This window comes from Protopterus annectens, chromosome 7.part0 (assembly GCF_019279795.1).
Source record: "Protopterus annectens isolate FY-2018-M chromosome 7.part0, PAN1.0, whole genome shotgun sequence".
NCBI lineage: Eukaryota > Metazoa > Chordata > Ceratodontiformes > Protopteridae > Protopterus > Protopterus annectens.
In genome coordinates, this window is record NC_056739.1 from 1,611,793,578 (window position 1) to 1,611,816,389 (window position 22,812).

Below are 22,812 nucleotides of genomic sequence, written 5' to 3' on the forward strand. Positions count from 1 at the left end.
AACATCTTTAGAACCTCCCAAAACTTGTCATCAAAGGAGGACAGTGAGGAGCCAATGTCCTCATCCTCATTGATGTATGGTATGGGAGATTCTGGAGGAGAATCCATGTGCCCCCTCTTGCACTTCCAAATGGACCTTGGAGGGGACTAGTCTCAGAGGAATGAGGAAGCGTGTGCAGCACCAGACCTACAACAGCTATCCTGCTGGGGGCCACCAAACCCTCTGCCTAGGTCAGAGAGATGATGGGTGGCCAAAGTGTAGAGCAAAGGTATGCCTTAGATGCTAGTTAAATTCTATGTATGTACTGAGGGTGACAATCGCAGTTGGGACTGCAGTCTCCCTGTTGAGACTGAGAAAGATGCCATCCTCTGGACTGATGGAATAATACCTGAGTAGCCACGATCAAAAGATTCAGGACCAGCACATAGACCAAAAGGATTATCCCCAAGCTTGATCATAAGAGCATGATCATGAATACCAGACCACTAGCCAACTCTATTGTTGATTCTTTAGGCACTGAACCTGAATAACAGAAGGTTGACCTTGGTGCCATCAGCATCATCTACAACAGAACTGCATCTGACAGTGATGCTGATGGGACAAACCAAACTTGGGGTCAAAGGCACCCCTGTTAGTAGTATTCTTGTGGAAACATTAATGCTAATGGCAAGGACAAGATCAGTAGCTGTAAAGCCAATGTAGGATCACAGGTAATGCCAAAGATCTTATGAATGTCAGCACCAGTGTCTGTGGAACAATATTCAGCCTCACTAAAATGGCAGCCTACATGGGGCCTAATGAGGATAACTAAAAAGATGGACTGAAAAAGTTGGCAAGGAAGAAGGGTCTCTCTTCACCCCACTACCTGGGAAGATTAGCATTGAGACATAATCTGTTAGAACTTTATAAACCCCTATACCATTTTCTGATAATCAATCTCCATGATTAAAGAAAAGCATTGATGAGATCTGAAAGCTCTGGCACATGAGAGCCTGAAGGGAATAAGACATTTTCTTGCCTCAGCATCATACAAAGAAGACAATGAATCTGTTTTGATAAGCTTTCTTGGCGAAATCTTTCACACAACTGTAACTGACTCAGAAAGTCCTGAAGATGGAGGAATACAAGCAGTCTCATTTGCCCTTGGCTTTTTTAGAGCTACTACCAGGTTAGGAATCTCTGAGTTTTTTCCTTCTGTGCTTGTCAACTCTTTCTGACTTGTCTTAACTTCTGCTTTTTTTCTTGAGTTACTTCCCTTTATTTTTGCTCTGTCATGTTTCTCAACCACAGGCTTTGCCCTTGAGCCCAAAAGTGATGATCTTCTGAAGGATCTGAAGGTCAAAGCCCCACTGCTTTATCTTTGACAAAAGACGTTTTGACTATTTTGGAAGCACCCAGGCTGAAAAACTCACAGATATCATACTGGACATTAAAATGCTCTTCAACTAATCAAAGCACACAGAGGTTGTGTTTATTTTGAGGTAGGACTTTGTACTCACACTCATAGTTGAAATCATTGCTGTCTATAACACAACTAGGCAAAAGAGATACTGCAAGAAAAATATTATTTGATTGACAAAGTCGACAGCAACAGAAATTTCAAACGTAGTAAGCTAGAAAGGATTGTCAACAGACAAACAGAAATGCTGAATACAATTGATAGTATATGATGCTAACTTCTAAGTACAACATTGCTAGAGCTCTGCAAAGTAATGAAAAGAAAGGTGAGTTGAATAAAGTACCAAGGCCTGGGGAGGGGGAACATTCCCAAAATAAGCTAAACATTAGTTGTTATCTGAACTAGTTGTCAGTTCTAATATGGACTGGTCAGACACTCAACAGAAAAGGCATTGAAGTTCAAAATGTTTTACACAACAAGGGCAAGAAATAACAATAACGTAGTTTGGAGCCACTTTTTTGATGTCAGCTACACCCATGGCAAAATAAGATATGGAAATGAAGCTGGTAGGTGGAGCATTATCAGTAAAATGGGTGGGGTATGTAAACTTCATCAAATGGAAATGGAAGGACACTCTAAGGCTATGTCCATGGATCAAAACTCCCGATATAACATGCGTTTCTACATTCAAATCTTAGTTGTCAGTTTATTTATGCACATGATCAAATGTGCGAGTGTGTGTGTGTGTGTGTGTGTGTGTGTGTGTGTGTGTGTGTGTGTGTGTGTGTGTGTGTGTGTGCGCCTTTATCTCACTGTATGATTCCAGCCAGAAATACTCCTAGAAGAATAAACTTTGAAAATGAGAAGAACTAAAAACTATATTTTGTTTTGCAGCTGGTAAGAACATGATTGAAACAGTACAGTATGGGGTGGAGGGCAGCAGCACATTCCTGGAATGCCAACCACGATCACCTCAGGCTACAATCAAGTGGTTTCTTCAAAAAGACCAGACAGAACGAAAAAAAGAGGTAATTATTTTGTTTGTTACTGTTTTATCCAAGTTGAAAAGCACCTTTATACATGTTTTGAAATGCTAATATCTACTCCTGCACAACAACAAGGGTTATATAAGTTTACTATGAACAAGCAGTATACTCAGTCTGAAGCATCCTCACTGATTTACGGATACAGACATACATAAATTATGTTAAAAAGTCAATAAAAAAGGAAGGATCAACACTGCATGGTGTACACCTTACTACTTCAGTTAGCCCCAGTGCACCTATCCTTCAGTTCCTCTTTCACCTTCACCGTTCACAAGCCCCCCTGAATATCTCTACTGATGTGCACTCTGCTATTTTACCTGGAAGAACGTATAACTAACTGCCATTCCGCCATGTCTGTGTAAACATATTTCCATACTGAATCTTTTTCTTCAAGCTGTAGTCCATGTCCATTCCTTTCATGTTCTTCTCCTTTCCTTTCTTTCTTCATTGTGTTTCTGTCTAGTCCTGCAAGCTACTTCATAAGCCAGCTGCCCCATCCCACTCATTCTAGCACCTCACTGTTTGCACCCCCTTACTAGCATGATGTCCTTCTTCTTGAAAGACCTCCAGATCTGTGCACATAATTGTGGGTTGGTCCTACTAGCACCCTGTACAGGTGAAATACAGGAGCCTTCTATGTGGCTTCCTCTGCCATACAGGTGAACATCTTATCTCCATTCACTTCATTGCTCACACAACACCACTTGAAAGAATCCTGAGATGATTATTACTGATAGTTGTTTTTCCCCTTTAGGCTTTTCTAGTTTTATTAATATACAGCATGTGCATCAATGGATGCCTCCATCCCAAGTAAATAACTTCACAACTGCTTTCCTTACAACCACTCATATCCCCCTCTTTCCCATTTTTCCACATAGTGCTGGCGTGCCACATCAACAATGACCATCATCCAGAGCCAGTGTTCACGCTGCTGGGTGGCTAGCCCCATCGAAGTTGTTCTTCCATACCATAGACACATGCACTCACACCTATATCCAATTTAGAATGTCCAATCCACCTACAGCATGTCTCTGGAACATGGCAGGAAACCAGGGCACCCAGAGAAAACCTGTGTGAGCATAGACAGGACATGCAGACTCTGCATAGAGGGCACCACAGCCAAGAATTGAACCAGAGAACCCCTTGCTGTAAGGAGAAAAAGCTATTCTGTGCTACTACATTACTTACATCTTAGCTGCTCTTTCAGTATGCTTCTAACTTCCAACAGGTCATGCTGAAAACTGCCTTCCTCAAACCATTCAACCAGTTGTGATCTGATCAGCAAATGATTGACCCTGCTTTCCATGGGCTTTGTTGTATCATGTGCAAGTGTGTTACACTGCCCCCACCCTAATACAAAAACTACAAAACATACGTTGCTAACTCATCACTTGACAATCCTTCTGCTAGTCTCTTCTTTCACCTACGCATACAAATTACCATTACTGTAATCATATCCTGCATGTTGTTAAAGGCTATGCTGATAAGTACAGGTTTCCCCTCTGTGAATGTCTGCAGGGTCTCAGTATTATAGTAATATATAATTAAATTTGCAAGGTTTTTCTCTGAGAAGTCAGGCTGAAGACAGAAGACAGTACAGCTGGCATTTAGGACCACAACTACTCTTCCTTCATGAGATCATTTTTATCACTTTCCCAAGAATGAAAGGGAGGGTGATCTGTCCAAAAATGTTACTTTCCTACCTACTCTTATGCACCATCACTACTGCTGCTATAATCGTCCTCTAGTCTTTTGGGGCATAACAAAATGTTAGTGCCTTCAAAGTCTGCTGTTTGAAGACATCAGTACCTCTTACTATGTAGCAACAAACCCTGCTCATTACTGTTAAGTACATTATATGACTGTTTTGTAAAGGGGCCACTGCCCCCATCCAAAACATTCACATTATATTAATAAAGAGGCACTGTGATGTACACAGAATAAAAAATATTTTTATAACAATCACAAACAAATTGCATTTGACAGATTCAGATACTTTAAATTTTTCTTTAGAGGTTCATAGGTGTATACTAGGCTAATGACCACTGGCACCTTTTTAAGCCTAGCTATGCATCTCAAATCTCTCACAAGTTCTGGTACCTTTGGAAATGTAAACATGGGCTTGGGAGATGAAACATTTACAAGCAGGGACTTGGGAGGGGAACCCCTTACTTCCTCACCAAAACTTAAACAAAAAGAGTAAGGGAGTGTTGCCTACCTTACATGTTATATTAATTGTTGTGTCAAATTTTATTACATTTAAGAGTTGTCATATATGTCTGTTTTCATCTTAACATTAAAAACAGCAGCATAGGTCCCTATTCAGAATAATAGCAACTATGTTGTTGTTTGTCTTTTCCCGGTTAGGGGTTGCCACAGTGGAACTCCGGTCCGCTAATGATTGGCAGTAGATTTTTATGGTGCCGAGTTGCCAGCCCGACACCCAACTTTCAGCACCCCTATTCATGCATGTTTTTTGGAGGCCACTCGACCATGGGGAGGACATGCAGACTCCACACAGAAGGCACTCCAGCTGAGAACTGAACAGGACAACCTTTTGCTGTGAGGCAACAACTCTACTGCTGTACCACCGTGGCTTTGTGAGAATAATAACAACTATGTAGAATATTATATTCATAAAGCTGCAGAAAGTATTCTAAGAACTAAGCCAACATGGGAATGAAGAAAGGAGATTTTGCCAGTAGGGATGACTGCAAGTAAGAGTACAGAAAATAGACGAGAGGGGTCTGGAATTTACTGGAGAAAACTGCCAAAGTAGGAAATAACTAGAGAGGAAACGGTAACAGAGTGTGATGGGGCCGAGAAGAAGTTTGGACTGCAAGTTAGAGACTCCCTTTCCTATCAGAGATTTATAGAGTACAGGCAAAGAGAAAGGGATAGGGGAATCCTAAGTGAAAGACCTGCTCTGGTAGAGTTTGTATTTGAACCTAGAGCAGAAGCTGTTGTTAAAAAGGAATAAGTAGTCAGGCATATAAAATATTGCACAATAACAATCAAAAAATGTTAGAAATCATCGGGAAAAGGGACTGGAAAAGCAATTTACAAAAGAACAATGGGAGTACATATGCATGGCTCCCAAGTATGTAACAAAGTCTAGAAGATTTAAGATTTAGGTTGGAAGTGTGTGCATAGGTATCTTTATACCCTAAGCATACTTCAAATAATTTTTCCTCAGGTAGATAATAAATGTTGGAGGTGTGATGGGGATGAAATAGGTAACTGAGAATATGTTTTTAGGGGGTATAGCATATTTTAACAATTCCCTACAGAATACTTTATCAGAAATATTGGGGGACCAAATGGCTATAACTAAGGAAATTATTCTTTTGAGTTGGGTCACAGGACCTGAATTGCCTAGATATAGCAAGGCCTTATTATGTTTAATTCTGATGGCTGCCAAAAAAAGCAATTACTAGAAAATGGAAATCAAAGTCTTAACCAACAGTATTTGAAATACTGAATACTGTAAAAGAGATAAAAGGACTGGAAGAGGGATATTTGTAAAAGTGAAGGACCAAATTACATAAAAATAATTGTCAGCATTTATAACACTACATTTTCAGGAAATTTTGTTAAAGCATTGACCCTGTCTCTATCAGATTATTAATAAAATAACTCTTCCGTTAACGTGAAGGTCTTGGCAGAATACCAGAAAAGGGGCATCCCATATGTATATGCATGACAGAATTAAAAGCCAGGAGTTAGTGTCTTAAAAGTATTCCTTTAACACTCTTTTGCAATAGACAACCCTAAACATTTTCAGTTCTGTTTTCAATAATGATGCTTTTCTTATTTAAGGTCTATAGGGACTGATTGCAACTCAGTGCCCTTGCCTGAACTGCTGTACTCGATAATAAGCTGATCTGGGGACTTCAGATAGCTGTAAGCAACCTTTTCATGGTTCAAACAGTAACTGTAATACCCTTCATTTCATAAATATTTGTTACTGTTTAGTTTGTACCTAGAAGTTTGGGATCACCTAATACAAATTCTGCAATGTATTCATCTGGTAGAAGCTGAATGGTCAAATCACCCAAGTAATTGTCTAGTAGGGGATGGTTGCTATCAGCATGTTTGTTCACAAATAAGACGAGTCTGCATTATTGTCAGGGCAGCTTTCCTGAAGTCCTTCAAGCACATGATGTAAAAGCTACTCATACAATGTTGATGTTGATCAGTCCAACATGGTATTTATCAGTACACAGTATTATCATTAAAGAAATATACCCTTGATACATTATACCAGTTTGTCAAAAGTTACCATTCCAGTAACGAGGGGTGAACTTAACAAATTTTGGATTCTGGCCAAACTTTCCAAAAGTGAATTCAGAAACAGTTTTGAAATCTGCCTTTTGGCAAGGTCATATTTTACATTTGTAACATCTAAACAATGTCATGCTCAGCATAATACTGTGCAATGTAAATTTCACTTTCACTGTCATTATAGGCCATTCCAGACTCCCTGAAGCCTCCTGTTTCTCACCGAGATGCAATTTGATGTACTCTGAAAGGTAGTGCCAGACTTCAGACACTTTTGATCCACCTTACACCCCATTAATAATGCTGCAGGGAGTTCTAATTAGCACTGTATACACAACAAGGCATGCAGAGCATCAGAATTAATGGAAGGTTTAACCTGTTGTCTCAATACATGTACAGCTTAAGATAACCATTAGTTTACCACCAGTGAAAATTGGTGCCAGGGAAAATTGGTAAAAACAGAAGATGTGGTCGACAGACTTGTACTTTTGTATGATAAAAATAATGTATGACATTCCAAAAACGGTCACGTATAATCTGTGGGTGCACTATAAGGTAGGCTATCATTTTGTTCTCATAGGGGTATGAACAGGTAAAGTTATAACAATGGATTTTCTGACCTGGTTAAATGTGGTAATGCAGTGCATTGTGTGACACTTTGTAAAGGAAACTTTGCTGGTCTAAAGGGTTGAAAAACTAAATGCAGCCAAGAAAGCCTAAAATAACAGGGCTGGTAGATAACATCTGTTCCACTCATGTTGTTACATAGTTCTCACATTCACGCCTTTTTCATATTTTGTTTTCCAGTTAGGCAATGTAAATGACCAAGCAAGGTGTTAACAAGAGGACTGATTAGTTCTTTAAAGTATTCAGGATATCTTAAGCAAAAGAATTTACAGCCCTCTGTTTCAGCATAGCCATCAAGTACAAGTGTAGCTGAATTAACCAGCACCTTATGCCATTCCCTTGAACTAGCACCCCACCACCCCAGCTGTTCAACTGAAGAGCAAAAAAAAAAGTCATTAAAACATGCAGGATGGTTCTTGCAGACATTACTCAATCCACATGCCCCCTGGCTACCCCAAATCTTCGAGAAGTGAAGAGCACAAAAAAAAGTATGATCCTTCTACTGGCACACCAACCAGGTGGCCAGATGCATTACACCATCCCTCCTGTCCCAGTCATTCAGATCCCATTTATGTGCCCTCCCTGACCATCATTCCTCACAGTTTAATAAAAAATAACTTTCTTCCTTTAAATTGTAGCAAATGTAGCAAGCAGTTGCTACAATTTATACCCTGCCTGCACAAAGCACTACAGCACTCAGGTTTTAGCTGAAAAAAACAATCTTTGTTCTTTTAAATTGTAGCAAACTACTTGCTACAAATGCAGCAAACAGTTGCTACCGTTTATAACCTGTTTGCTCACAGTGGTATGGTGCTCAGATTTTATTTAAAAAAAAAAAAAAAAAATTTTTTTTTTCACTTTTAAACTATGGCAAACAGCTTGCTACAATGTAATAAGCAGTAGCTACAGTTTAGGCCATATATGGATAGCTACAGTGCTCAAGTTTGACTGTAAATGCAATGTTGGCTTTTAAAAGCTGGTATTGCACTAAAAAACAATCAGGATGATGGATGGCCCTCGGATCCCCATACACCTTGCTCCCAGGACAGTAGCCCTCTCGTCCCACCATAGTTAGGCTACTGCTATTGAGGTAGTACTTGGCAATGCATCCTTCACCACATTTAAGACATGCAATATAACTATATTTTCGTGTTTACTAGCCCACGGCAGCCACTGCATTGTGGGTGTGGGCTAACGCTTGAACTGGCAGTGGTGTTTGTCAATTGAAACAACAGTCACAGTATTCATCAAAGGCAATGACCAGCAGACCGTGGTGTGGAAAATATTATAATTTATTGAGTGTCTGTGCTAAAAAGCACATTCCATAGAGTGAATTATCCAAATCCAGACCAGTTTCGGCTGTAATAATTGTGCCTTCTTCAGTGTAACATAACAAGTAAAAGAACAATTCCCTCTATTTAAATGTGTGGCAATCAAGCCTCATGTCAATCACCTGAAATTCTTAAAGGTGTTCATTCAAACCTGGAGAAAATAGACCTCCTAACTTAATAATCCATTTTTTTTCCATTCAATTTAAAACATCATGCCAGCCTGCAGTTTTGGATCTGTATCCTTTGACCTTATCTATAATTTTAAAGACAAACCTGGCCTTGGGGTGTTTAACTGTGTGTTTATATAGGGCATTGGTAAGGTTTTTATGTCGGATATTACACAAATGTTCTGCTATCCGAAATTTTACTGCCCTAGAAGTTTGCCTACATAAAAAGCTGAGCAGCTACATGTTGCCAAATAAATCACCCAGTTGGTTTGCCAGTTCCCAAAACAAGAAATAGTATAGATAGACCACGTCTATATTACTACTGCTGAAACTAGTTGATTTATTAATGTTGGAACAGTACATACAATGACCACATGGGAAACCTCCCTTTAGGTGGTCCCCTAAAAGGGTGGATTGTATCATTGGGTGTAATGGACTATGTCCCCTCTTGTAATGGCTAAAGATGGATCCCAAATTCCTGCCCTTCCTATAAGAAAATAAATATCTATCCTGTAACGTAGTATTCAACTTATCATCTGCCAAAAGGATATTCCAATGTTGTTGTACACTGTTTACCAATCTAGCTGTATTACGTCCATAAGTTGTAACTAAATGTGTCACTTGGTTGGTATTAGTAACTCTAGATTGATATTCAAGTAAAGGCTCATGCTGTATCAAATCAACTGTGTTTCTGGCATGTAACACTTGTCCCAACTTATACCATTTTGTAGGAACTGGGTGGTTAAGTCATCCCTAAATATTTGGTAAGAGCTGTCATCTGAACATATACATTTAATTCTCATATGTTGAGATTTGGGGATGTTCTTACAAATATGTTGCGGATGATAGCTGGTGGCATGGAGGAACGAATTATACTGGGGATACTTACGGTAGACCTCAGATCTAAGAGTATTGTCAGATTGCTTGGTTATCAATACATCCAAAAAAGTTATCTGGGATTTTGGCAGTCTGTGCTTTTGGTGGAATGCAGCTTCGGAGAAGTTGGTTAGGGTAAGTAACATTCGTTGAAACGTAATTTCATTAAAAGAAGGTAGACCCATATATGTAAATATATATATATATCTATACACACACACACACACACACACACACACACATACATATATATATATATATGGGTCCCTATCACATCGTCGACAATTCATTTCACTGACACTCATTTCGTCGACAGTTCATTTCTTCGACAGAAAGATGTACCCCCTTCCCCAATGTGCCCCCCACACACCCCCTAACTATATATATCAACTCCAGGGTTGCACAACATTGGGGAAGGGGGCACATCTTTCTGTCGGCTTAAATGAACTGTCGACGAAATGAGTGTCAGTGAAATGAATTGTCGACGATGTGATAGGGACCCATATATATATATATATATATATACATATATATATACATATATATATATATATATATATATATAGATATATATATAAGAAACATTTGACAAGCACTATTTCCTCCTCTGCCCTTTAGGACTGTTCCAAAAAGTAACATGCTATGTTACTTTTTGGTTGAGAGGGTGGCCTAATGGTTAAGGTGTTTGCCTTACAACCACAAGGTGCAGGGTTTGAGTCTCACAAATGCTAATTGGCTAGGCTTAAAAGGGCTCGCAAGGGCAGTTAGCTTAGTACTAATCTATGAACCTATATGTTTTACTTACTGACGCAGATTAAGCAGTAACACACCAAAGCATTTCAGCTACCTTAGTCAGTTTTTTCAAATACTGCATCATTCATAAAAACAACTTTATTCAAGTTAAGTGTTTGTTAAATAAGTACTTGTTTCTCTTAAAACTAGGGCCAGTATGTCTTCAGCCCTTGAATTCTAGAATTTTCATAATAATTTAGCCTATTCACATCCTAAAACACTTTTGAGATGTGCCAGCCATTGTACATCTCTATCTGGTAGCAAAATAACAGTTTTAACATAACTTTGCAGTTTTAAGGGTGTGTTTGTGTATGTGTGTGTGTGTGTGTGTGTGTGTGTGTGTGTGTGTGTGTGTGTGTGTGTGTGTGTGTGTACGGATTCACTTCATAATCTCGAAATACTGAAATATCGAATTTCATTATCTCGAAACTATGAAGTCGAATACCCGAAACACCGAACATACATAAACCCGACACCCAAAATCACGAATACACAAAATCCTGAAAAACACACATCACACACTAAAAATCACATACATACACGAATGTAGATACCTCCCAATACTTCTGTACAGGAAACATAACACACACACAACCAAACACATAAACACACCTACCCTTAGTATATGCAAGGGGGGCAAGCCCCCCTGCACCCCCCCAAAACCCCCTACTAATATATACTAACTCCGAGGTTGGACAACACTCCATAACACACACAACCCAGCACTGCACATTCCACACCCCACCGCACAAACACACCTCACATACACACAAACACCAACACTCCCAACACTAACACATTCATACTGCATAACACATACCCTAACCCACACCTCAAACATCCCAAAACACTCAAACACACACAAACACTCCCCAAAACCCTAAAAAAGTACACTTACCTAATGCGCTATCCGTACCATGGGTTTGACAGTCTGAATTTGACATTTCCGGGTTCTCGATTTCCGTCCGTTCGACTTTATAGACTCAAGATTCTAAAATTTGATATTTTAGAATTTTGAGCCTATAAAGTGTTCCTATATATATATATTCTACTTTGATTAACTGAAAACTCATTTCACTCAATTTCTATTCACCTTCAAAAAAATCACTCAAAGCTCAAATCACTGAGAACTCATTTCACTGAATGCAAGTTTTGTTGGACATGGGAGGGTGGCCTAATGGTTAAGGTGTTTGTCTTATAAACACAACGTACAGGGTTTGAACATCACAGGGGACGATTGGCTAGGCTTAAAATGGCTCATAAGGGCAGTTAGCCTAGTACTAACCTATGAACCTGCACCAAATGTATATGCCCTTTTCCCCACTGTAGTGCGATCCTGGAGTTAGTATATATAGTTGGTGGGGGGCATAGTCTCCCATATGCCCCCCCATCTACTTAGCTTTTATATTTATCTCATTTCATTGAAAGCTAACAATATAAAAACAAAAGTAGGTGGGCGGCTGTGACCCCCACACCCGCAAATGTATGCACCCTCCACACCCCCCCTAACTATATATACTAACTCCAGGATCACACTACAGTGGGGAAAAGGGCATATATGTTTTATTTGCCCAACAGTACTTACATTCCGTGAAATGTGATTCAGTGAAATGAGTGATTTGAACTTTCAGCGATCAGCGATTTGGTGTGAGTGTTTTGAAATTCATTGAAATGAGTTTTCAGTGAATCCCTTCACTGAAAACTCATTTCACTGAATTTCAAAACACTCACGAACCCTAAGAATTGTGTGATCTCACAGACCTGTCAACCATCTATTCAGTCGACCAAAAGCAGTTGACTAAACAGATTAAACAGATATCGACCAAACACATCATCGTCCGAAGCATCTGATACCATATATACATATGTATATACAGTTTTTCCAGTTGGTGTAATCTAAAAGTATATATACAGAACCTGGAGTTATGGGACCAGAGCACTCATACTGAGGGGGATGTAGGGAGGCTTTCCCCTCTGTCAGTCGCATGCAAAAACATCTGTGACCTATTTCCAGCGATTTACTTGGACGCAAGCAGATGGTACTTGAGTTCCTACAGAAGTTAATTTTGTTTGCGTGTATATTTACTGTCTTTTATACTACTACTCCTTTGTCATGCCTTATTTACTGATGGATGTGAAAATTGCATTCTCCATTTGGTTTGTTGATGTTTTAAAGAAGTTTTCATTAGAGAAACATAGTAAACGTACAACGCTGCACTTTATCCTAAGAAGGGCTATACTGCAGCATGTGATTCTGGGGACAAGCGCCATTTGAAATTACTAAAATTGAATGATTTGTGTCTTTTTATTGGCCTTAGCTTGTTTGTTTTGTAATGAATATTTATTAAAGAATACTTTAACATCATGATACACATTTGTAAACTATATAGTAATATAAATGTCAGTAGATGCTGAAGAGTACTGATGCCCTTACATTCACTGCTGTAGTATTCCTAACATATGGGATTCCTTGCCATGGGAGCCTGACATCTGGCCAGTCTACCAAAGTATGCTGTTGCTATAAGATTTGCCAAATGTCACCTGAACACTCCCCACATAGCTTAAGGCATAAAGGTGATGTTCAGGTGTACTATCCTTAAAATGTCTTTGCTGCCATTCCAAGCACTTCTTCCGATCATCGGTCTGTTTGCCTACCTCCATTTTCCACCAGTTTGAATGTATTTTCATCCTCCAGTGAATGCCTACACCTTTTTGCTGAAGTCCGAGCCATTTCAGATAAGTATCCCTTTGGGGGTTCGTTTTTTTTTTGGCTTGTTTGTGCTGTTAAGGTTTAATGTCATCCAGGAAGGGAAAATGCCAGTGAGATAGACTAATTCCCCATAAAGACTGGCAGGATAAGTGTCATTTTTGCCTAGGAGCTTCACACGACCATACATTTGTTCGATTTGTCAGGCATTCATCCAGAAAACCCTTTGTAGTTGGCTTTCTTCCCTTTCTTTGTATCTTGAGACCCAGCAACTTAAGCTTCTCTCTAAAGATACAATGGAAGGGACCTCCCACCCCAAGGGTCAGCCATTAGGGAAGAAGAAAGTGAAAAAGGTAAGACTGGAAATTTACTCTGTACAGCCTATGCCAGATGTTTTTCCCAAGGTCATTATGAACCCGGAGGGTCGCCCGGCTGTGTTGTCAGATTCCTGTGCCACAACTGGATTAGAGGCTGATGAGGATCTGGCTGGCAGCATATCAGATGAAGCTTTTCAGGCATCAGTTTTAGATGTTCAGGGGGAACCACAGTTGATTATTTCCAAGGGTCTGGGGGGTTCTGCAGATACTAGTCAGGGAAGAAGTTCTTACTACGGTTATTGAATGTCATCCTAGGTCAGAGCCTTCTCAGTTTTATAAGGCAGAGGTACAAAAAAATAAACATGTTTCCTCTGCTCCTTCTGATCCTGCTCCTCCTTGGTCATCTACTCCCCTTAAAAGGCCTAGAGAACAGGATTCTTCTGAGGAAGAGTCAGATTCTGATGAAGAATCCCTGACTTATTCTACTCAAATTATTTCTGCTTTGGACAACCTGTCAGAGGAGGAGGTAACTAATAGTCCTGATACTCCTTTTGAAGAAATTTCCTTTGGGGACACAGTCTCTAGGGTGATGGAATTTTTTAAAGGGATTGTTCTCAGATCTCTGATATCCATTGTAGATACTATGAGTTGTTGCAGATGGAATCTCCTAAACCTGCTGCTATCTCTCCTGTTTTGGCTGCCTTTCTGGATGCTTTTTCCATTGCCTCTAAGGTGCCTGATTTTCTGCCTCTTGCTCCAAAAAGCCTGATAGATTTTATAGGGTGCCTGAGGATTGTAACATTTTGTATACATGTCCTGTTGCGGACCCCTCTGTGGTGTCTGTAGCTTCTGACAAGCCATCTCATTTGCTTCCTTTGCCTACATTACTGCCTTCTGACAAAGACAGCAGAACTGGAAATACTGGATAAGAAGGTTTACACTTCTGCTGTCTTAGCTTTTAGAGCTATTAATTATCAGACCCATATGTCTATTTATCTGTTGGCTGTCCTTTCTCAGGCCTGTCAGCTTATTTCTGATCTTCCAGATTCTGAGGGTAATGCTAGAGACTTCCTCTCAAGTGGTTCATCATTCTATCATATGTAGTTATGATGCTGCAGATACCTCTTCTAGGGCTGCTGCTTTTGGTTCATTGATGAGGAGGTACTCTTGGCTTAGGCTTCAGCCTTTACCTGATGATATTAAGGCTAAGTTAATGGATGCTACTCTGGATAATAATGTTTTGTTTGGGGAAGCAGCTGCTGGTTTAAGTCTCTTCAGGATAAGGGAAAGCCTTACAGGAGGTTGAACATTTCATTGTTTTTCCTGTGTCTAAATTCTGGAAAAACTAACCCAATAAGTCAGCCTCTGTTCGTAGACAATTTCGTCCTTCTCCTAAAGGTAAAAAGAGTGGCAAACAGGCTCCTCCTGCCAAGGCCACTCAGACTTCAGGAGTTCAGAAACCTTCCTTTCCTGACAAAACAGGTACTATATGACTATTCATCTCTTCCCAGCCACATTTCTCTTTCTCTTTGCCTTTCTCTTTCTCTTCCTGTTTGATTTCAAATCACTCAGGATTCCTGGGTTCTGTCAGTTATTACTCATGGGTGTTTCATAGTGTGGAAATCCCATCCTACTTTTACTTGCATTTTTCAGCCTCCTCGTGAACAACTTTCTGTTTTCCCAGAGGTTCTTTGAGATCTCTTGACTCAGAGTACTATTCAAGAGGTACCTGTGTCCCAATAGGGGGAAGAAGTTTTACTCAAGAATGTTTCTAGTGCCCAGAAAAGAAGGCAGTTGGAGACTAATTGAAGACCACTTCTCATCTAAACACTTTTCTGAAGGTGCCTTCCTTTTGTATGTTGTCCCTTCAGGCTCTGTTTCCTCTCTTGCTCCCTCAGGGCTACATGGTGTCTCTGGATCTCATGGGTGCTTATCTCCATATTCTGATCCATCTTCTTTTCAGGAAGTTTTCACATTTCTCTGTTGCTTCCTGGCATTTCAGTTCTCTGCTTTGCCCTTTGGCCTTTCCACTGCCCCAAGGGTGTTCAGCAAATGCCTCGCTCCTGTGATTGGTTTTTGCAGGCTTCAAGGGATCCAAATATGTCCTTACATAGATGACCTGCTGATTCAGACATCCTCTCCAGAGATCCTTTTGCAAAATCTTCATTTTGCCACTTCCCTTCTTCAGAGCCTGGGGTTCACAATAAACTTCAAAAAGTCTTCTCTGATTCTTTCTCAGGATCATGTCTTTTTGGGTTGCAGGATTCAGACAGTGCTAATGCTAAGGCCTCCTCCAAAGGCCTTAACTCTCATTTCTTACTTTCAAACTCATCTTCCTCTGGCCTCCATTACAGCCAGAGAGTTTCTGAGAGCTCTGGGTTTCATGGCATCCACTATTCTGATACTCCTTCTGACCACATTTTACATAAGAAAGTTTCAATGGTTTCTGAAGCCAGTGTGGCTTTAATGTGCACATGCTCCAGACTTTGTAATTCCTCTTTTTCCTTGTCTCAAAAAGGAACTTCACTGGTGGATTCAGCAGTTGTCTCTGAATCCAGGGCTCCATTTTCATTCCCTTTTTCCCTCTCAGGAACTGTTCACAGATGCTTCAGACATGGGATGGGGAGCAATATTTGGCTCCCTAAAGGTATAGCAGCACATCAGTGTCAAAAAGACGACAGCTCTTATGCTGGCTCTTCAGGCCTTTTATCCTCTTTTCTCTCCTGGGCCTTTCAAGGTATTCACAGACAATACCACAGTGATGTGGTATATGAACAGACAGGGAGGAACAAGATCTTATCTTTTTGCCAGTTAGCACTTCTGGTATTGGATCTTGCTGTCAATTATCAAGTGACTGTTCAGGTAGTTTATATCCCTTCAGATCAGATCATTCTGGCAGACACTCTGAGCAGGCCCTTAACTCAATCTCATGAGTGGATGCTTCACAGGGATGTGTTTCTGGACATTGTCCACCAGTGGGGCACTCCTCAAGTAGATCTATTTGCCTCCCCTCTGAACAGACAACTTCCTCGGTTTTGTGCCAGAGTCCCAGATCCTCTGGTATCGAAGGTGGATGCTGTCTGTCTCATTTTCTTGGAAGGGGCGTTTCTTTATGCATTCCCTCCCCTTCCTCTCATTCAAAAAGTCCTGATCAAGATTCAACAGGATACTTCCAAAATCTTGTTGGTGACTCCCTTTTGACCACAACAGCACACTGGTTTCCTCTACCTCTCCATCTAGCCAGGAGCAATCATCAGTTACCTCACAGGGTGGATGTACTCACACAAGACAAAGGATCTCACATCCATTCCCACCTGTCCATGCTTCAACTGGCACTGTGGGTGATAGGATTTTGATTCCTTATAGATGCCTTTTTTCTGAGGATGTGCTGAAGGCCCTGCAGGTGGCCAAGAAATCTACTACTAGGAAATCCTACTTATCCAAATGGAAGAGGTTTTCTACTTGGTGTCTCTCTTGTAACCTGGACCCACTTACTGTGGATGTTCTTTTGGTTCTCTCTCTTATTTGTGTGAGTTGTTCAATGCTGGTTTGGTCTATTCTTCTTTTAAGGCCCACTTATCAGTAATTTCTCCTTGTCTGACTTTTAACTCCTCCTTTAGCTTCTAGATTTGAGGCTAAACAATTTCTTAAAGACTTCCTTAATATTAGACCTCCCTGGAAGCCTGTTCCTCCTCCCTGGGATTTTAATTTTGTTTTGGAGAAGTTGACGTAGGCTCCTTTTGAGCCTGCTGCTTTATTTTCCTTGCAACATTGTTCTTGGAGGGCTGTTATTTTGTTGGTTATTACTTCTGAAAGATGGGTGTCTGAGTTGCAAGCCTTTATGGCTTGTTCTCCCTTTTTGATACTTGACGAGGACAGGTGTTCTTGAGTACTAATCCTTTTTTTATGCCTAAAGTGGTTAATGAGTTGTCATTAATCAGTCAATTAATTTGCCTACTTTTTCCCCTCTCTGCAATCTGGCAGTGAGAGGGTACTGTATACTTTAGATGTGCATAGACAACTCATATTTTATTTGGATAAGGCTATTAGAAAATCTGATCAGTTGTTTGTTTCTTTTCATCCTAGGTCTTTAGGATTAGCTGTATCCAGGCAAACTATTTCTTCTTGGATTTCAAAGGCTAATTTAATTTTGTTACACTTTGCATGACAAGAGCCTTCCTTCTCCTGTAAAGGCTCATTCTACTACAGCTGTGGTTTCTTCTGGTGCTTTTTTTTTTCAAGGGCTTAGATACTAATTCTATTCTTGAAGCAGCTACCTGGACTTCTGTGCATATTTTTACCAAGCACTACAAGTTGGATGGTATTTCTAAAGCTAGGGTGGTTTTGCTAGAGCCATTCTTCATGGCTTTTTAGAGGGGTCTTCTGTTCCTTCCTCATCCCAAGTTTCCTGTTGAGCTTCGGCACTCTCCCATATGTTAGGAATACAGCAGCAGTGAATGTAAGGACATAGTACAGTTGTGTATAATCTTAGCATAACAGTAGATGTCCTTGCCTTCACTGCTGCAGTAATCACTCCCCTCCCTCCAGCTCCCTAGTTCTTTATCTTCCTGGATGTATAGTTTACCCCTTGGGTTTCCTTAGACTGGTGTTCCTACTGGGACAATCATTTCTAAGGATGGTATGCCTGAACATCACCTTTATGCCCTACACTACGCGGAGAGCATTTGGATGACGTTCATAGTATCATAAAGCTGCAGTAAGCTTTGGTAGACTGGCCGGATGTCAGGCTTCCATGGCAGAGAATCCTATCCATTAGGAATACTGCAGCAGTGAAGGCAAGGACATTTACTGCTATGGCAAGAATTTACACAACTATATTAATTAATATGGAAATCTTGATTCAGCGTTCATTGTTGCAAGAATCCTAGTCTCACCCCTCAAAGTACTAAAATAATAGCACATTAACAGCAGCTATAAAACAAATGGTTTCAGTGTCTGTCCACAATTAATTAAAACCACTAGAGAGAAGGGTATTTTTGTAGGAACATCTGATTTATGAGTTCACTTGAAATATAAAAGTAGAAAGTGTTGTGGAAAGCCGAAAAGACAAAGAAAGTGTTGTGGCAGTCTGCTGTACCTGAGTTCTTAGCTAATGTGGTTCCTATTTTATTACTGGAAATACTGTAAAAGATATGCGTTCTCTAAATATGTTCCAGTTAATGCTGGCTTGGGACGTAATACAGAAGCGTTGGGTATAAAATTAATTACTGATAGTTCAATTTCAGTTGTTGCCCACAAAAAATGCCATAGAGTTGTGCAAATTCTAAAAGCACATGACACACACTTCATCAGTTCTCTGCTCATTCCACTTCATCAGAAGTCACTACTTCCAGTTACTGCAAAGCCAGTTGTTTTCTATAGACTGCAAGCCCAATTGTTTTCTATACTTTGCATAACAAATGGGATCTTTCTGAGGTAATACAGAAAACTTAACTGTTAAATGGGGTCTTTGTCAAATTATCAAACAGCCAAATTTTCAGAACCAAAATAGCTGAGACCATATGGTCAGCAATTTGGCTCATTGAACTGTTCTGAATGAAATTGCAGTACAGTCGGGATAAAGGAATTTGCCCTTTTCCCCACTGTAGTGCAATATTGGAGTTGGTATATAAAATTAGCAGGGGGTGCAGGGATGCAGGTAGGCTTGCCCCCCTTGCAAAAGCATTATGCTATTTGCGAGTGTTGTTTGAGTTTATGATGTTTATCGATTAACCAAACTGTCAACCATATGGGTTATGACAATTTGGGCATTTGGTAATTTGACACTGACCTGTTAAATGATACAAACCTGACATCTCATATGACAAATATTGCTGTATATGGAAGCATCTTCTGTGGTTGTACCTTTGTCATAATCTCAGTTTCCTTTAACTCTTCAACAACAATAATAATAATGTAGGAATTTTAATCCTGAAAGTTATTGCTTTAGTCAATGGACAAGGCAAACCAAACAAGAACTCAGAATTTACCAAACTAATGATTCCTCTATTACACCTAAGGCTGGCAGATATATTATTACATTTATATAGGGAGAATTTGTCACAGTACATGTCCTTAACAAATTAGTGGTCCTCCCAATTAAATGTTATTTCTTGTTTCCAGATGAAGTCAGATGAAAGAGTGCTGAAGACAGAGCAAGGCCTTCTGTTGCGATCCATACAGTCAGCTGACAGTGGAACCTATCATTGCACTGCCACAGAGAACAACTTCAAACACACTGTGCTCAAGGTCACACTGCACGTACTTAACCGAGAAATGGTGAACACTGTTCTCTTCCGATCAGAGGCACCTGCCAGTATGCAAGTTGGCAGCCCAGGAACTTCACAGGCTGCTGGTACCCAGTATCAGGACCTACTACAGATTCTAAGTCAGCCTGAGATGGGACTCATTAATCAGTACTGCCAGGACTACTGGCAACATACAACAAGCATGCAGCAAGAGACATTAGCTCACCTTCAGGCAAAACAACCAAATGAACAGAAGAAGGCTCGAAACCGTCGCAACCACCAGATGGACAGCAGCCACCAAACATGAGCCTTGGACTACTTAAAAACTTTTATGCTTTTAATATAAATATATATATATATAAATATATATATATAAACACACACATTTCCCCTTATAACAAGACAGTATTTATTGTAGGTTGTACATAGTATGAAATGTGGATTTGTTTTTACTTGATGAAATTTATGGAAACATGTAAGTGTGTGTGCGTGCATGCACACACACACTCCAATACAGATAACAGAATTCTGCAACAGAATAGTTCACCTGATACATTGGTTCTTTTCATGCTCACATGAGTGCAGTACCCTATTACTGTACCGTATAAGAGCCAGTCCTTAATTTTGTTGCATCCTATTGCTTGACTGCTTTATTTTTGGGTGGGGGGGGTCTGAATTTATGTTTCATGGGTATGGGCATATATAATGAGAGTGGGAAAAGAAAAAAAACTATTTTTATTGCAGGTGTAAATTTTGTGCCATGTGGACACTATTCAGATCAGATTATTTAGGAGGGGGGTAATTATTAATAGAAGCTGTATCATTCAATGCTCTTTTTCAATACATATCCCATCCATTGTTAAGGACCAAAATTTAAAGCTATTGTTTGCTAGTAAAAAAGTAAAAAAGACATTTTGTCTCACCTGCCGCTACCTTTCATGTCATATTAAATGATACAGAAAGCAAAGTAACTGGAATACACAAATTTTATATATATATATATATATATATATATATATATATATATATATATATATATATATATATATATATGTACAGAGCAAGTCTTCTACATGGGCTGCTATGCATGTTTCTTCTGACCTCCTCTTGCATTCTAAATGGGGTAGCTGTTGCAGGTGTGGTCTGCAGGCTCTGTGGTTGGGGAAGGGTAAGAAAACATTATACTAATAAGGCCTCTCAGCCTTGGAAATGTGGCCTACTTTACCATAAGTGGTAAACCCAGAAATCACTAGAAGAATTTAATGACCTTGATCTTAAATTGTGACCTTTATGAAAACAGCACCTTGACTTTTTTGGTGAGACTAAGTATAGTGTATAATGGAATATAGACTTGTTTTTTTACAGGTCATAAGAGACTTTTGACCACTTTCTGTTAAATAAGCACAATATAATGCCTTTTGTAAGAAAAAGTGGCAGGCAGCCAGTCAGAATGACCTGAGGAGTGGCTACAACAGGACTATATGCTACACTGGCCTGCACAATGTCAGATACAGGCAAGGAACAGGACGAGCACTGACAGATGCACCTTGCTTGCCTTGTTTTACTTTCTGGACATCCCTTCAGTCTGCTTTTCCATTTCCCGGTTTTAAAACTGGCTTGCAAATATAGCTTCCTGCTAAGCAGGCAAAGGCAATCTGCTTCTGGTCATTAAAAATGTATTGACTGCAGTAATGGTCACCAATGCCTGACTGAGAAACCTACAGTAACTGAAAATACAGCAACCCTTCAGTGCTACAAATCATTTAAAATAAAATAACCTATTGCAAGTAAATAACTAGTGCAGCATTACTTGAGATGGATTTCCAACAGTGATGCTGTCTGAAACAAAATCTGTGAACATGCAACAGTAAGGATTACATTGATAGCTTTCCGTGAAGTTCAGGCACATAGACAACAATAAAAAAGTAACCTGATCAAAAGTGAATGGGGACAGTAGGACAAATATAGAATTGTTATATTCTTCCCAATTGTGCCTGTTTTCTTAATGGATTCTGTTTATGAAAAGGATATCTGCTGGAAATTAACAGTGAATTGAAGACATAGTAGTCTAGAACTTGGTGTGTAAACTGCTGGCATGTTGAAATTATTGGATTTTTTTACAATGGATGTAGTTTTTAAAAGTGTAGGAAATTCTCAATGAGTGACTGCAGTTTTATCACAAAAAAGAACCTCTGGAACAGATTAGGAGTTTTAATTCTTATTTTGATAAAAATAGATTTATGTGTGAAATTGTTTAAGCCTTAAATTTCCACATTATGTTTTTCAGATTGTACCTCTGACAGCTTAACTGTGAGCACCATGTCAGACTCCAAAGAAATGTGTTTCTCTGTAAGCTTGAGTTCCAATAAGCCTAATCTGAAGCAATGGTTTCCTTTCTTTTTGGTCAGTTAGCAGTATATGAGGATTTTCTATCAAACAGTACTTGTGTGATGTGCAGAACACTACCTCATTTACCAGGCTGCTTACATGGCTTTTCCTGTAGCTGTCAGCAACACAGCTTCATCAGCATACTGATGTCTCTCAGCTGGCAGAAAAGAGTCACTCATCTGCTGTCACATGCTTGGTCACTTGTGATGGCATTTTAAGTACAGTTAGTAAGCTGGTGAGGTATGAAGAGGTGCAAAGCTAGTTACCTCAGCAAGCCAGGTAAAGCACTGATCATTACATCCCATGTAATACTGTTAGCTGGAACATCTTCTATTGAGCAGATGGGATAATACATCAAAAATAAAACTAAAGCAGATAACTGCTTTGAAAACTTAGCAATATTTTTCTTGTTACTTTGGTACTGATGCATTTTTACCACTGGTAGGAAAGATCTACTGACTGGACTGGAAGAAATACTTTATGGTCTCAATATGTATGTCTGTCAATTGTTTTCGTCAGAATGTCAAACAAATGACTGGTATTGAAAAATGAGTATGTGCCTTCAACTGCCTTTCATTATTCTGAAATATGCAATACAAATATTATATACACTAGTCATTGTAAGATACTTGC

The 22,812-nt window shown here is 39.6% G+C and overlaps 1 protein-coding gene across 3 annotated transcripts in view; it reads left to right on the top strand.

Annotated features, from left to right (window-relative positions):
• Positions 1 to 22,574, top strand: part of SEMA3F (semaphorin 3F) — an 861,789-nt gene extending 839,215 nt beyond the window's left edge. For all 3 annotated transcript variants that reach the window (XM_044078156.1, XM_044078155.1, XM_044078157.1), the window contains 2 exons: positions 2,294 to 2,427; positions 19,667 to 22,574. In XM_044078156.1, the coding sequence (XP_043934091.1) occupies positions 2,294 to 2,427; positions 19,667 to 20,098 (566 nt within the window). In that variant the 3' untranslated portion in view covers positions 20,099 to 22,574. The remainder of the gene's footprint in view (positions 1 to 2,293; positions 2,428 to 19,666) is intronic.
• Positions 22,575 to 22,812: the final 238 nt, after the last annotated feature.